This window comes from Bombina bombina, chromosome 1 (assembly GCF_027579735.1).
Source record: "Bombina bombina isolate aBomBom1 chromosome 1, aBomBom1.pri, whole genome shotgun sequence".
Classification (NCBI taxonomy): Eukaryota; Metazoa; Chordata; class Amphibia; order Anura; family Bombinatoridae; genus Bombina; species Bombina bombina.
Genome location: NC_069499.1, coordinates 475,526,927 through 475,542,786, shown reverse-complemented (window position 1 = coordinate 475,542,786; position 15,860 = coordinate 475,526,927). Strand labels below are relative to the sequence as shown.

Genomic DNA, 15,860 nt, shown 5'->3' with positions numbered 1-15,860 from the left:
ACGCTATAATCACTCACATTAGAAGTTGTGAGTTATGTGTTGTGCTCAAGCACAACAGATAGTAGAGCTGAAAAAATTAAGTGTGCCTGGAGACCTGAAGTAAAGTGTTAGGGCTACAATATATGCATAACAAAGCACATGTGTAATATATTAAAATAAAGTATTTCACATGTGTATATATATATATATATATATATATATATATATATATATATATATATATAATACAGTAATTGTTTAAACAGGGATTTAGAGGGATAAGGTATATAACAAGCTGTTGAACTGGGAATGGCTCAAAAGTGTATATATATAGATCTGTGTGTGTGGATTTGTATGTGTGCGTGTCTGTATGTATATGTACGTGTGTATGTTTGTGCACATATACATACACACACACACATATATATATACACCTTTGAGCCCTTCACAGTCCAACACCTTGTCATATACCATATGCCTTTAAATCACTGTTTAAACACACAAACACACACACATATATATATATATATATATATATATATATATATATATATATATATATATATATATATACTGTATATATACACAGCTTTGAGCCCTTCACAGTCCAACACCTTGTCTTATACCATATCCCTTTAAATCACTGTTTAAACATTTATCTTAATTAATAGAAAAGCATAATTTTACTGTTAGTGAGCAATAGCCTAAATGTGTTTTTCATCATTCTCCCATAGAAGTCTATTTGGTGAGGGATATAACACACTATCCAACCTCCAGATGTTACTGCACCCTAGGCTTTCCCTTGAGCACTATTTTTTTACTCTCAGCTTGTAATATGGGAGTAAAAATGAAAGCACTATGGATTCTGCTCTAGCAATATTAGTGCACTAAAGTACTGATATTTTTACACTTCACTTATAAGGCCATCATTGTATGTTTGGTTTAAATAAGTTATCCATGTTTGGTGATGACTTTTAGTTAACCGTAAAATTAAAAAGTCTCTAGAATATCAAGGTTTTTTTTCTCTAAATATTTTTTTAATATTGCATAGGCTGTGTCATCACCAAATAACTTTTTATTGGTTCAATAAAGAAAGCACCTTGTGTAGTTATTTAGACAAATAGACAAATCTCTATGGTAAATAATATTAGGACTTAAAATAAAGAGTGGCATGCTTCTTTTCAGGAATTAATAATGATGTGGAGGTTACAGCAATTCAACAGTGGCAATTTACATCATCTGATTCATTAAAGAAGGAGCTTGTTGGCCAGAGTCCTATCTTCATCCAGCCTATTTCAAGCTGTAGGGTACAAAGTGGGGAAACAGCACGCTTTGTTGCAAGGGTTTCTGGTTTGCCAAAGCCTGAAATTCAGTGGTTCCATAACCAACAACTAGTAGTTCCATCCAAAAATATAATCTTTCATTTTGATGAGTGTACAAACACTGCTATACTCATTATAGTTGATGCTTACCTCGAAAATGCTGGGGAGTATTTTTGCAAAGCAGGAAATAGTGCTGGTGAAGTTTCCTGTTCAGCTACTTTAACTGTGACTTCGGAAGGTAAAGCCCCACTTTTTGCTGGTGGGGTTGATTTATACAAATTGTGCACTCTTGCTAATAACATTTTGGATCCTTCTTACGTCACGTGTTTTTATTCAGAGCACTTCTTTAGTAACAAATATAATACTGTCACATCTATCCCTTCTTTCATTTTCAGACATGATGCTTTGTATAAAAACATTAACTCAGCTAGTCTTTCCAAGGTCTAGAACATTGCCAAAACAAAATTTCTTATATGGAAAACATGTTTAAGTTGAAAGAAAGAACTGTCTAACTGTTGAACATACAGTAGCCAACCTAACTTGATTAGGTATAAATGATCCAAATGTCAAGAAAATGGTATTCTTGATCCTTAAAAATCGTTCTTAATCATTATGGAAAGCGACAACGAAAGAAGATGCAACCTTCTGTGTCAGCATGAATTTTCCGTCCTCCATCCTTTGTTATTTTTTGTAAACAAGCATGCAGAAAGCATGCATTCTTCTCAGTTGGTTTGTATTTTTTTATCTATACCATCTTATTTGTTTTATCATTAGGGGTCGTCGACAATTTAGTTGTTAATTTTCTTTTTTTTTTTTTTACTTGATTACACAGTGCAATCCGTAGTTAGGCAAAGCATTACAAGCACTGGGGAAACCATTAAGGAATCTGTCAGCTCACAGTCAGTATCAGAGGCCCATATTGTGTCCCCTTTCACAGTGGAACATAAAGTTTATTTAAAGGAATATAAATCCGAAGAAGGTGCACAGGTTTTTGAAAGCATTTCAGAAAGTTCTGCCATAACAGCCAGTTCCACTAAACAAGTCGAAGTTCATCAGGAACAAACCATCACTCAAACTTCAGGAGGAACCATGTCAGATACTGAACATCCAGCTATTGAAGACCAGTCTCCGAAGATACTCCTGAAGCTCCATGACATGACTGTGAAATGTGGGGAAGTAGCTCAGTTCATTTGTGCTGTACAACAGAACTGTTTAGAAATTACATGGAAGCATGAAAGTCAAACTATACAAGAAACAGAAAGAGTACGAATCAGTCAAAACGGAAATGTTATGTTGCTTACAATACTAAATACTCAGCTGACAGATCAAGGAACTTACAGTTGTGCTCTAAAAAATGATTATGGAGAGAAGACAACTACAGCAGTACTAACAGTAGAAGGTGGCTATTAATTTTGATATAACTGTTCATAAAAACTCTGTTTAATTTTTCAATAGACTGAATAAAATGTGATAAATTTTTTTGGATAATTTTTGCTGGAACCTAAAAAAGTACATTATATAACTAATCCAGTATAAGTTGAACTAAATACTAAAATGCTTTTTGAAAACCATTAATTGCATAGCAACTGTAAATGGCATGTTTGCAATTTTTATAGTATACACTTTCTTAATTTTTTTATTATTTTAACTTTATTACTTAAAAGGACACTAAACCCAATTTTTTTCTTAAATGATTTAGATAGAGCATGCAGTTTTAGGCAACTTTCTAATTTACTCCTACTATCAATTTTTATTTGTTCTCTTGCTATCTTTATTAAAAAATAGGAATGTAAAGCTTAGTAGCCGGCCCATTTTAGGTTCAGCACCATGGATAGCGCTTGCTTATTGGTGGATACAGTTAGCAAACCAATTAGCAAGCATAACCCAGGTTCTCAACCAAAAATTGGCTCTTAAGCTTTACATTCCTGCTTTTTAAATAAAGATTGCAAGAGAACTAAGAAAAATTGGCAATAGGAGTAAATTAGAAAGTTGCTTAACATTGCATATTCTATCGGAATCATTAAAGAAAAAAATTGGGTTTAGTGTCCCTTTAATTGTATTATTTAAGTTTTGATGATATTATAAATATTTTGGAAGTATACATAGTTAGAAGTTATGTTTAAAATTGCATAATAGTGTATAAATTAATAAAACACTAACCTTAAAACTGCAGAACCAAAAATAATTAATTATATTTACATAAAATAGCTTAATGCAACTAATCTATAATATATGACATACTAATTAGTATTAATATTAATATTTTTCTACGCAATAATGTTGCTACTACAAAACACATTAACTAATACTTTCCTAACTTTATTCCTGCCTAGCAAAAGAAGCATCAGCCAAGGCTGTAGCCCAAATTGCTCTTGAATCAGATAAAAAAAGCTATAAAACACATAAAGAAATTCACATTAAGAGTACTTATGAAGCAAAGCAAGAAATCACCAAGAAAACTTCCAGTATTACAATTACGCCATCATACAGGCCTAAAGCGACTGAAAGGCAAAGAAGCAGAGACTACTTTCCTGATGTTATTCCCTATGAAGAACTCATAGACTTTTGTGCTGTAGTACCAGAATTTCTCGAAGAACTTCTACCAGAAACTTTTGTAAAAGAAGGGACAGATGTTTCTCTTTTTTGCGTTATTAAGGGCATACCTGCCCCTTGTGTTATTTGGCTCTTCAATAAGCTTCTTCTTGATGAATCTCCATCATGTTTTTTAAGAAATGATGGGTCACTCTGCAGCCTTAAACTCTTGAAAGTTTTGCCAAAGCAGAGTGGTATATACACATGCAAAATAGTTAATGCCGTTGGACAAGCTGAATGCAGCACACGTCTGAGTGTGACAGGTTGGCCACTGCATGTTCTTTCCATATGTCAATCTTTCTTGCATATCATTGGATGCAATATATACAATAATATAAAAAAAAAACATTTGGAAATGTGTTTCCATCAAACATATGAGGCATGTGAAGGCATGTTCAGACTTACACTTCTATGTGACATTCAATTTTTTTTTACAAAGCTCCTAAAATCACACATATTCTTTATTATGCACAGCTCTCTTTTTGTCTGATTTTTGTTTTTACAGCATTCATGTGATATGTGTTTGTGTGATTCTTGTAAATTGTCCTTGACAGGAATGGGTAAATAATGTAGTTCAAAAAAATAATAATCAGCCTTTTGTATATTCAATATAAAGGGACTTATTAAGGAGGAGCAGGAAGAAATGAAATAGAATGTTCAATCAGCATTGACATTGCCTGTATTATACATTTGTAGGACAAAATATAATTTTCTGTTAGCTTGGACAACACTACATGTGGGTGTATATCTTTTTTAACATAATGGAGACTAAGGAAATAAAAACTCAAAAGGGAACACAATATAGAAAAAGCCCTAGTACATTTTAACATATGTGTTCTTTACCAAACAAATAATAAAAATCTTATGTTTAGTTTATAAACCCACAAATAAACAAGAATGAATACTATTCAAAAAGATGCTCCTTTTTAGTACAGGTCAATTAGTGTGTTTAGTAGGGCCTTGTTTGCACAGAACTGGTTTAAGTGATTGTAAACTTCAACAAATTAATGCCCAGTGTGAAATATTAATCTTAAAAACAAGGGCACTTTAATTAATTAAAGTTTACAAAGACGCTTATTTTTTAAAATACTTACCTTTGCATTATGGTAAGCATAATGCCAATTCTCCGCCTGCATCTCCTGCTTTCTTTAGCAGATCGAAGACGAATCCACCAATCGTTATTTGCCCCCTTTGGCGTCCAGCTTGTGGGACACGCAACGATTGGAGGAAGCCGGATTCTTCCTCGCTATGCTAATGAAAGCAGGAGATGCAGGCGGAGGATCGGCGTTATGTTTACCATAACGCAAAGGTAAGTATTTAAAAAAATAAGCGTCTTTGTAAACTTTAATGAATGAAAGTGCCCCTTTTTTTTAAATTATTATTTCATACTGGGCTTTTATTTGTTAAAGTTTACAATCACTTTAAGGAAACCTTCTCTACTATTCAATTCATTATTCTGTATTTGTTAATTTTACTGTATAATGAATAATTTTACATAATATATTAATATAAAATATATTACTTATTATATTTACTCCATTTGCTCATTCCAAGTCTGCAAAATCCCTTTTTTGATTTGTATACAAATTTATTTAATGCAGAAAACATCAGTTCAATATCATAGAAATTTGTTTTTTTTTGTTTTTTTAGCTTTGGAAAAAGTTCTTCAAGAGAGGATGGAACAAGAATCTGCACTGGAAGTTAAAGGTACAGTGAAATGTTAACATTATAAAATTGTTATATATATATATATTGTTTGAAATATATGGTGAATTTATATTTTTTGTTTAAGCTAGATTTAAGTTTATAACATTACACTTGAAAATAGCTTAGACTACTGCTTTGCTGTTTTTTTAAAGTCCTTCGGCAAAGATGATTTTTTTGGTAGTGTTAATACATTTTTTATGCCATTAAACTGTGCATGAACTGAATTTGCTTCCTGAGCATATCTACATTTACATGAATCATATGATTTTATGTTTAATCTTTCTGTTGTTTCTTGACTGTTATGATGTACTATGGTTGTGCATGATAGTGTTTTATATTTGTGATCTGAACAGAAATACAATTTTGCAGTTGGTATGTTCTGATGGCGGTAAATAATATTTGAAAATCGTGCAATAAAAATCTGCTTTTCACGATACTTTTTTCGTGAACATGCTATGCTTTTAAATTCTTTACATGGCTTGCAGATGGCATATAGAATGTAATCAATATTGCTTGTGATTTCTTGCATAACATTTTAATATGCGTGGCTGTATTAGTTCGAATAAACGCCTTCTCATTTAAAATAGTTGATTTAAGGATAGATACAATTTTGTATTCATTTTTAAAATTATATTACTCACATTCAAAAGGATCAGAAAGGGCGTTTATTCTGCTGTCTGCAAGTCAGGTAAGATTTTAATATTAAACTTTAAATCCACTAAACTTCTCCGGACAGCTGTACAAAAACATAAAAAAAATGTTGATTCAAATTTCTGAGATTTATGTTTGTTGAAGAAGAAATTTCTACAGTTTGAAGAAAGAAAACACTGCGAACGATTTTGGTGTCTCTAAAATAAAGAACAAGGCATTGCGTTTATTCGAACAAATATGGTGAGTGAATATTTTTCTGGATATGTAGTCTGTAGCATGAATATATATAAAATATTTTTGGTGAAAGGTGAGCTACTTTTAAAATTTAGATTTAATTTTTACACAGAATTGCTCTTCACTGGGGACTCAGACAATGAGAAGTTTGAAAAGAGAAGAGAGTTACGTGGTGCCTTTTCTGACACTGAAGACTACTTGGACCATGGACTTGTATCTTCTATAAGATGTGCAAGCCGGACATCCTCTATAGGTTCCTGGTCAGAATACATAAAACCTTCATTCACGCAAAAATTGACTTTTCGATCTGTTTTAGAAGGTGAACCTGCAGTTTTCCGCTGCAAACTTGTTGCATGTCCAGTGCCAAAAATGTATTGGTTTCACAATAACAAACCTGTTGCTCAAGATGCATGTCGCGTGATTAAAACAGAAAGTGAAATGTACATTCACAATTGCAGTTTGTTGATAAAAAGGGTAGCGGATCAAGATTCTGGAAGCTATCGTATGTTTGCTATTAATAGCGAGGGTTCAGCTGAGAGTACTGCTTCATTGCTTGTTGCACTCAGAGAAGAACAAAATCCTAAATATTTAGATTTTGTTAGATACTCAGAGAAAACACATGAAAGCATTGATTCACTGGTTCAGAAAAGGAGAGAAATTAGATTAAAAGTTGATCTAAGATGCGTTGGTTCTCCTCATGATAAGCGTAGGGAAACTCAAGTATTACGTAGCCAAGGTCCTAAAAAAGGTATAATGAGAACTATAAGTTTTGAAAATCTGTCTTCTATTACCTCCCAAGATACAAAAATAATTGTAAAACAAAAAAAATATGAAAAAATAATGGATAAGGAAGTACAGAGAAAGTTACAGCAACTGAGAGAAATTAGAAAAGCCAGAAGGGAAAGGGGAAGTCTCTCTATTTCTTCTTCTGAAGCATATTCTGATGTAGATCTTGAATCTTTCTTAAGTGATACAAGTTCTACCAGTTTTCTTGTTGATACTGAAAAAGTCAAGTTTACTACTTTGGCTGAGATTCCAGATCATAAAGGGAGAGTGGATGACTTGGACAAGTCACCAGAATTTCAAGATCAAATGAAAAAACTTTCTGAAAATAGGTTAATTTTCTCACCCATACACCTAAAGAAACAAGAAGGGATTGTTCTACAAAGTTCAGATACAGCTAGTGATATCCACTCAATCTCTATTCATAAAATCTTCATGAAAGACAAAGTAGAGAAGGAGGAACATTTTGATTTAAATTTTCACGAAGAATCAAAATTTGTAGATATTTTCCCTTCCTCTCGTGAACCATTTAAGAAAAATATGGATCTTCAAAAAGAGGAGGTGGAACTGGAATTGCCAGCATTAAAAGAGACATGTCTACCTGACAAATCTAAAGAAACTGTAGTTGAAAGACATCTATATAAGAGGGAAAGCTCTTCTGCAGAAATGTCACAACCTTGCCCACCAATGTTTATTCAAGACATAGAATCTCAAGAAATATTGGAAGGGAAAAAATGCAGATTTACGTGTAATTTCCATGGATATCCACAACCAACGGTCTCTTGGTACAATAATGACAAATCAATACCTCGTAATGCTGACTATGACATTTCTACATATGAAACAAAGTCAATTTTAACAATCTCCTCTGCTCGTCATGAGCATGAAGGATCTATAATATGTGTAATATTTAATCAGTATGGAACAGACACAACATTTGGAAGTCTTAAAGTAATAAGGAAGACTATGGATATACCTGAAACACTGAATAAATGTCCCATTGTTATAGCTGAACATTTTAATGAAGGTGAAGAAGAAGAGCTTGTTTCTCTCTTTGAGAGTAGCAAAGAAAGACAAAAAACAAGCAGTATTGACAGATTTGGCCTTCTGCCACCAAAGATTAGCTATAATATACCATGCAAATCTGAAGCATCCTTATCACTTCCTGTAGAAATTAAAATAACAGCTCCCACCCCGGTTCCCGAATATGAAGACGAATCTAAGGAATGTTTTCACCCAGTTGAGTTACCTCCAGAATCTCCAGATTCTCAAAAAATGAAGCACAAGTTTAAATTTTCTTTTGATGTTGCCACTGAAGCACCAAAAATAATGAAAGAAATTGAAAAACAAGTACATTGCAGTGTAGGAGCTTGTGTTTCACTGAAATGCACAATATCAGGAGATCCTGATCCTATGGTTACATGGTACTGGAACAACACTGCATTGGAGAGCTCTAATAAATTAAATTTCCTAGAAGCAGATGGTGTTTATGAGCTATTTATAAAAGATGTCAATATCTTGGACAGTGGGAAATATAAATGCGTGGCTAAAAACTGTGTTGGAGATGTTGAATCTGTATCAGAATTAATAGTACATGAAGTGACATACAACTCTCAATTCCAACAAGAACAAATTCCTATAATCTTTAAGGAGAAATCATTCATCAGTGTCAAAAAAGAAAAAGAAACTGTACATAGCCAACTTGGACCATTAATCAAGGAAGGAATAGAAATTATTAATAACGACCAAAAACGCTCTGTAAGTCATCATATTCAGAACTTAAATAAATCTAAGCCAGTGGAACATGTTGAATTGAAACCTTTCACCTCAGTGACAGAAGTAAACTCAAACCTTTTAGCATTAAAAAAGAGTGTTAGCAAGCCAGTACTTTTAGAAGAGAATTTGTCTAAATTTCAGCAAGATGCACATGATAGACAAGCTGAAATTGAAACAGAAATAATAGAAACCCTTCATGTTGACCAAAGTTGCAGTCAACTGGAACTATCCCTTCAGCTCAGTAAAGAGAGAGTTGAAGAGGGAGAGCATACTCCAAATCAACAAGTCAATGATGTAGATACAATTAGACAAGAAGAAATTGAACTTACAGCATTAACAAGCAATGTAAGGAAATCTGAAAATGTAAATAAGAAATATGTATCTAATATTGACCATCATGTATACGAGAAACCTGAAATTAAAGAAGAAATTTCAAGAAACTTTACTGTTGACGGAAGTCAAGCTGAATGGAAATCAATTTTTGATTCTAATAAACCAATTACTGTCGATAAGAAAGACTTTTCTGTAACTCAAACTATCCATGCTGTAAGCAATGATAGAGAAGAGGAGTTACTAGAACATAAACCTTGTATTTCACAGACAAAAGTAGATTCCAAATATGTAGGTGTAATTAATAAATTAAAACGTTCACAGGAGATGTCTCAAGTTAAGCAATATAAATACGAGAAACAATGTGAACCTGAAGATCTTAAAGGAGCTTTTCATGTGGATGAATACAAAAGTCCACTTGAACCCTTAAAGTATAGTAAAGACATTACTAATATTGAGAGTGAATATTCTGTAACACAGAATGCTTATACTTTAGATAAGTTAAGTCAAGAAGAAGAGTATACAACTGCAGTGGAAATGAATGAAGAAGATTCAGTCCTTTCAAAACTATTAAGTGATAATAGGAAGTCAGAACTTTCAGATCAGAAATCAGTACCTGAAATCGAGCATCAGCAATTTAAGAAACACTCTGATTTTGAAAAAGAGTTCACAGGAAGTTTTAAAGATGACTACATCTGTAGTCCACATGAAATAGTGTTTGATCATAGAAAGGAACATACAGATATCACAAAGTATTCTGCAGATCAGACTTTTCATGATATAAGTGATATTAGACACAGTGAACAGGAAGAACTTTCCATTTTAAGTAAGCAAGTGGATTTAAATCTTCCTGTAATGCAAGATTTTAGATTTGAAACACAAACTGTAATTGATAAAGAGATTGTATGTGAAAATTCCTTTCAAAGGCAACTACCATCTGATCAAACTAAAAAGGTTGCTCATAATGAATCAATATCAATAAAACCAGTAGAAACACATATTTCTATAATCCAAAGTGATATTGGGAAGTCAGGGCTTCTACATGTAAACTCACTGTCTCAAAATGAAGATGATAAATACGAGAAACAGTCTGCAGAAGAGATTGCTGGAAATATTTATTTTGCCCAAAATAAAGAAGAATCATCCACCATTCATAGTAAACAGATATCTGATTCTGAGAATGAACACAAGAATATTAGCATTGTTAGACAAGGAGAATTTAAAGAACATAGATCGTCACTTAAAGAATTAGAGCTTCCAACAACAGTAAATGATATAAGGAAGTCAGAACTTTCAGATCAGAAATCAGTACCTGAAATTGAGCATCAGCAATTTAAGAAACACTCTGATTTTGAAAAAGAGTTCACAGGAAGTTTTAAAGATGACTACATCTGCAGTCCACATGAAATAGTGTTTGATCATAGAAAGGAAAATACAGATATCACAAAGTATTCTGCAGATCAGACTTTTCATAATATACGTGATATTAGACACAGTGAGCAGGAAGAACTTTCCATTTTAATTAAGCAAGTGGATTTAAATCTTCCTGTAATGCAAGATTTTAGATTTGAAAAACAAACTGTAATTGATAAAGAGATTGTATGTGGAAATTCCTTTCAAAAGCAACTACCATCTGATCAAACTAAAAAGATTGCTCATAATGAATCAATATCAATAAAACCAGTAGAAACACATATTTCTGTAATCCAAAGTGATATTGGGAAGTCAGGGCTTCTACATGTAAACTCACTGTCTCAAAATGAAGATGATAAATACGAGAAACAGTCTGCAGAAGAGATTGCTGGAAATATTTATTTTGCCCAAAATAAAGAAGAATCATCCACCATTCATAGTAAACAGATATCTGATTCTGAGAATGAACACAAGAATATTAGCATTGTTAGACAAGGAGAATTTAAAGAACATAGATCGTCACTTAAAGAATTAGAGCTTCCAACAACAGTAAATGATACAAGGAAGGAAGAAGTTTGTAATAAAAAATCTGCAACTCAAATTCAGCCTTACACATATGAGGCACAAGATAAAATTGAAACGGGAATCACAGAAATGATTGAGGGTGATCAAAACAACAACCAAAAGGAGTCGATCTTCATTACTAGTAAAGAAATAGAAGATAAAGGGACTTCATCTGAAGGACAGCAGGACAATAATGTAATCGGTGTAACGAAAGGAGAATCTGAAAAACATAAAGTTTCCATATCATTGGAAGACATACATTTAATTTGTCCTACTGTGATATGTGACCTTAAGAGGCCAAAGCTTATAAAAGAGAAATTAGTATCTCAAGATCAGCATAATGAGCTTGAGAGGCCATATGACATTAAACTTACAGAACATGTTCAAGATGACCAAATTCAAATTCAGAGAGAATCATCCTGTTATTTTGGTACAGAGATGACAGATAAAGAAAAACTATCTGTAAGTCAGCAGGTCTATAATAAAAGCAATGAAAAAGACGAAGTATATAAAACTACTATAACAACAGAAGAATCAACTTTAAACAGTTCTTCATTCATATGGAATATTGAGGATCAGGAAACTTTAAATGAAAAGACAGCATTTATAACTCAGGATTCAATATATGAGAAAAAATCTAAAGCTATTGATGATATTTCAAGAATTGCTCATAGCAATCAATGTCATGATTTGGTAATTAAAGAGATTGAAAACAATGAAACAAGAAAGGAGCTTCCAGCAGTACCAAGAAGAAGAAAGAGTTCCTTAGTCAAGACAAAATCTGTTCCAGACACTGACAACAAAACAGTAGAAGACACTACTAGATTGATTACTTGCGAACAAAGTTATACTCCTATAATGAAAGAAATAGAACAAAATACAAAAAAGGAATTGCCAACGGTACCAAAAAGAAGGCGCTCTTCAATAAGAAGTAAATCTGGATTAGAAAATGAAAGCAAACCAGTGGAAGAAGAAATTATAGTAACTGCTAATATTGACCAAAATCAAAGTTCACTTGTAACAGGAACAGATATTACAGACTCTAAAAGGGAGACACCAACAGTGCCAAGAAGAAAACGTTCTGTCACAAAAACTAAAAATGGAACATACTCTGAGAGCAGATTTGTAGATGTATCAACAACAGGTTCAGAAAGGGATTTTGTGGAATTCATTGCAAAGGATAATGTATGTGAGTCCTCAAAAAACACCAGATATATGGAACAAATTGATGATAGTACTACAGCTAGTAAAAGCTTTACAATAGGGGATTTGTATGAAAAGGAAAAAGTGGTGTTGCAAAGGGAAATAACCACGAAAATGGAGGAGTCTGGCAACGATGAATTACTGAAAGCAACAGAAAAAAACGTTTCTCCCAAACAATATATTAAGGTTGATAACAAAATAATTGAGGATGTAAAACAGGCATTCTTGCCAGAAAATAAAATTATGCTTGAAGAATCAGCTAAAAGCACTGAAACAAAACAAGCCAAGGATAATATTGTTAACAATCTACATCCTTCTGATACTAGGTTATTATTACATATGACAGAACTGGAACTAAAAACTGATACCAGTGATGTCGCTGAAAGAAAAGAATCGCAAGATAGTGTAGTTTCTCCTACTGTTAAAAGTAATCAGGTATTTAATTCAAAGCCTGTTGAAAACTTAACCAAAACAAAAATTTCTGAATTTGGTGAACCATTTTCCCATGAACAAAAGTCAAGCCTTTCTCTTACGGAGTACCTAGTAAGTACAGGAGAACATGAAGTTTTGAAGCCCAGTGAGGCTACTCAGAAGGGCCACATAACACTGGAAGTTGAAGATGTAACATTCAGTGCATTTTATGATTTTTATAAAAATCAATCAGCAGTTAACCGTTCACTGTCTCCAGAATCAGAAATGTCTCTTGAAGCTGGTAGTGTATCCAGTGAAGACATATTGGAAATGGATCAATTTTTCACACCTCCTTCTTCTGTTGAACGTTTTTATTCTCCTGTAAGTGAAACTTTTCATACACCACCTAGTTCTCCAGAACCTGTTCAACAAATACCTGATTCTGTTAATGTTGACAGGCAGAAAGGGGTTGAACGAGCCACAACCTCATCAAAATCATTAGACTTGCAATATCTAAAAAATCCAGCAACAGCAAGAGAGTACAATTTTGAAATAAAGGACAATCCAGGTGAAACAAATGAAAATGAAACTCCCCCAGCCTTTTCAAAACCATTTCCTAAAAAACGGGTTTATGAAAATAACGCATTGAATTTTACAGTGGAAATCATAGGTTTTCCTAAACCAGATGTAAAATGGTACAGAAATTCTGTATTGCTTAAAGCTGGTGAAAGAATTAAAATAGGCATGGATGGTAATCTGCATGCTTTGGAAATTAGTAGTATTCAATTAGATGAAGGTGGATTGTATATGTGTAAGGCTGTAAATACATTAGGAGAAGCAACAAGTTCCACACAGGTAGACATTTTGTCTCAGGAAGGAAGAGCCTTTGCTGTGCCCCCTGCTGTGACACATCAGCATGTTATGGAGTTTGACATGGAGGAATACACAACTTCAAGGTCACCCTCTCCTCAAGAAATTCTTTTGGAAGTAGAGCTTGATGAAAGTGCAGTTCAAGACTTTGAAAGACAAGTGAAAATAATAACTATTCCTGAATTTTCCCCAGATAGTAAGAGCATGGTTATTTCTCTTGATGTCCTTCCATTGGCCTATGAGGAGCAAAGTTCTGGCACTAACGTTACAGATAATGAAGATGTCAAGATAAACTTTGAGGTAGCTGAAATCCCACCTCGTTTCACACAGCCAATCTCTGATTTAAATATTCAAGAAGAATCAGATGCTGAATTCAAATGTTTAGTTATTGGACTTCCTAAACCAAAAGTGGAATGGTTCAAAGATGAGAGAACCATTACATCAGATGTTAAGAAGTATTTTGTAAAAGAAGAGGGTGAACAGCACAGTTTTTTAATTCACTGTGCTAACTGGGCAGATGTTGGCAATTATAAGTGCAAGGCTTGGAATGACTTTGGACAGGTTACATGTAAAGCTTCTTTACATTTTATGGAATCTGATGGATGTGTTGCAAATGAAAAAGAGAAGGAATTTGCAAGTGTATCTTTAAAAGGCGAAAGGCATGACCAAGGATGCTGATCATTTGTAGGCAATACAGTCTTGAAAAGCAAGCAGGCATAAATTGAGCTTGATGACAATAATACTTTAGTAACTGAACAGAAAAGTGGAGAGAAGTAGTGTATATTAACAGAATATTTTGGCAATTCTTCAATGGAGAAAATAAATCAAATTTAAAGCAGCAGATCCAGAAAGTTGCTGTTTTAAATTTTTGGTAACCAAATCAGCTGCCAAATTCACAACGTAACTTTTTGGATCAAACTGCTTGTTAGAATAGTATTTTATGCTGTTGGTTCTTCATAACAAACTGTAGGCATTCGGTTTTCATAGGCTGTTAGAAATGTTGAGAAAGTGATGAGGGGATATACCCATATGTGGCATCAAATAAAGGAGGTGTCAAAAAATTAAATGTCTTGCTAAATAAAATCATATAATTTTGAATTTCATTTATGTTAGTATTTGTCAGACATTTGTGTGTTAATAAAGCAATCACTGCCACTGTAAAGATTAACCAATTGGCTGCCAGATAATGCTGCAACATGCTGATATACCCTTTCAGTCAGCCAAAGGGTTATCTTTGCATTGTGAATATATGTTAAAGAGAAAGACTCTGAAAAGCAATAAATGAATGTAGGCAATCATATTGTTTTCATTTGTAAATATGTAATTCTTGGTTGATGTTTATTTGAATTAATAGTTACGTAAAGGATATTTATGTGTGCTTAGACTTGAACTTCTGTTTGGAGTGATCCAATCAGGAAAAGTTTATGTATTAGTATGTATAGGGAAATTTAATGTATGTGATTCATCATTAACTTGTTCAGTGCTGCTTAAAGCATTTAAAGAATTGTCAGTTTTATAACAATATATAAATGTTTACTTGTCTATAGAACCACACATGTGCACAGTTTCCTACATGAATTTTTAATTAAAGGGACAGTTTACCCCCTAATATTCTCCCCTATAATTTCCCAATTATCCATTTTACCTGCTGGATTGTATTAAATTGTTTACAAGTAACTTTTTAACCTGTATTTCTTCATTTTAAATAACTGATGTAGCCTGTGCTATCCCCACCTATACTTAAAGTTTTTATATTTAAGTCTAGGCTACTGGCAGCAATGTTAACACAGCCAGCAGACAAAATTACACTCTCAGTAGGGTGTAGAAGAGATAACTAATAAAATTATAGTTTTCCATATATAAGATAAGGGAGCATGTGTGTGTACACAAAGTGATACCATAATGAGATCTGATTTTACCTGCAAGCTCCACCCCATTGTAATAGGCTATGGTTTTAAAGCACAAAACCAGCTATTTTTATTGCAAATACATTAAGGGGAAAACTATTTTACAGTATACTGTTCC

At 33.1% G+C, this 15,860-nt stretch overlaps 1 protein-coding gene across 1 annotated transcript in view; it reads left to right on the top strand.

Moving 5' to 3' along the window:
* TTN (titin) overlaps window positions 1–15,860 on the top strand; it is a 274,184-nt gene that overhangs the window by 53,924 nt on the left and 204,400 nt on the right. Inside the window, 2 exon segments of the mRNA XM_053712845.1 lie at window positions 5,544–5,600; window positions 6,598–14,508. Coding sequence (XP_053568820.1) covers window positions 5,544–5,600; window positions 6,598–14,508 — 7,968 coding nt within the window.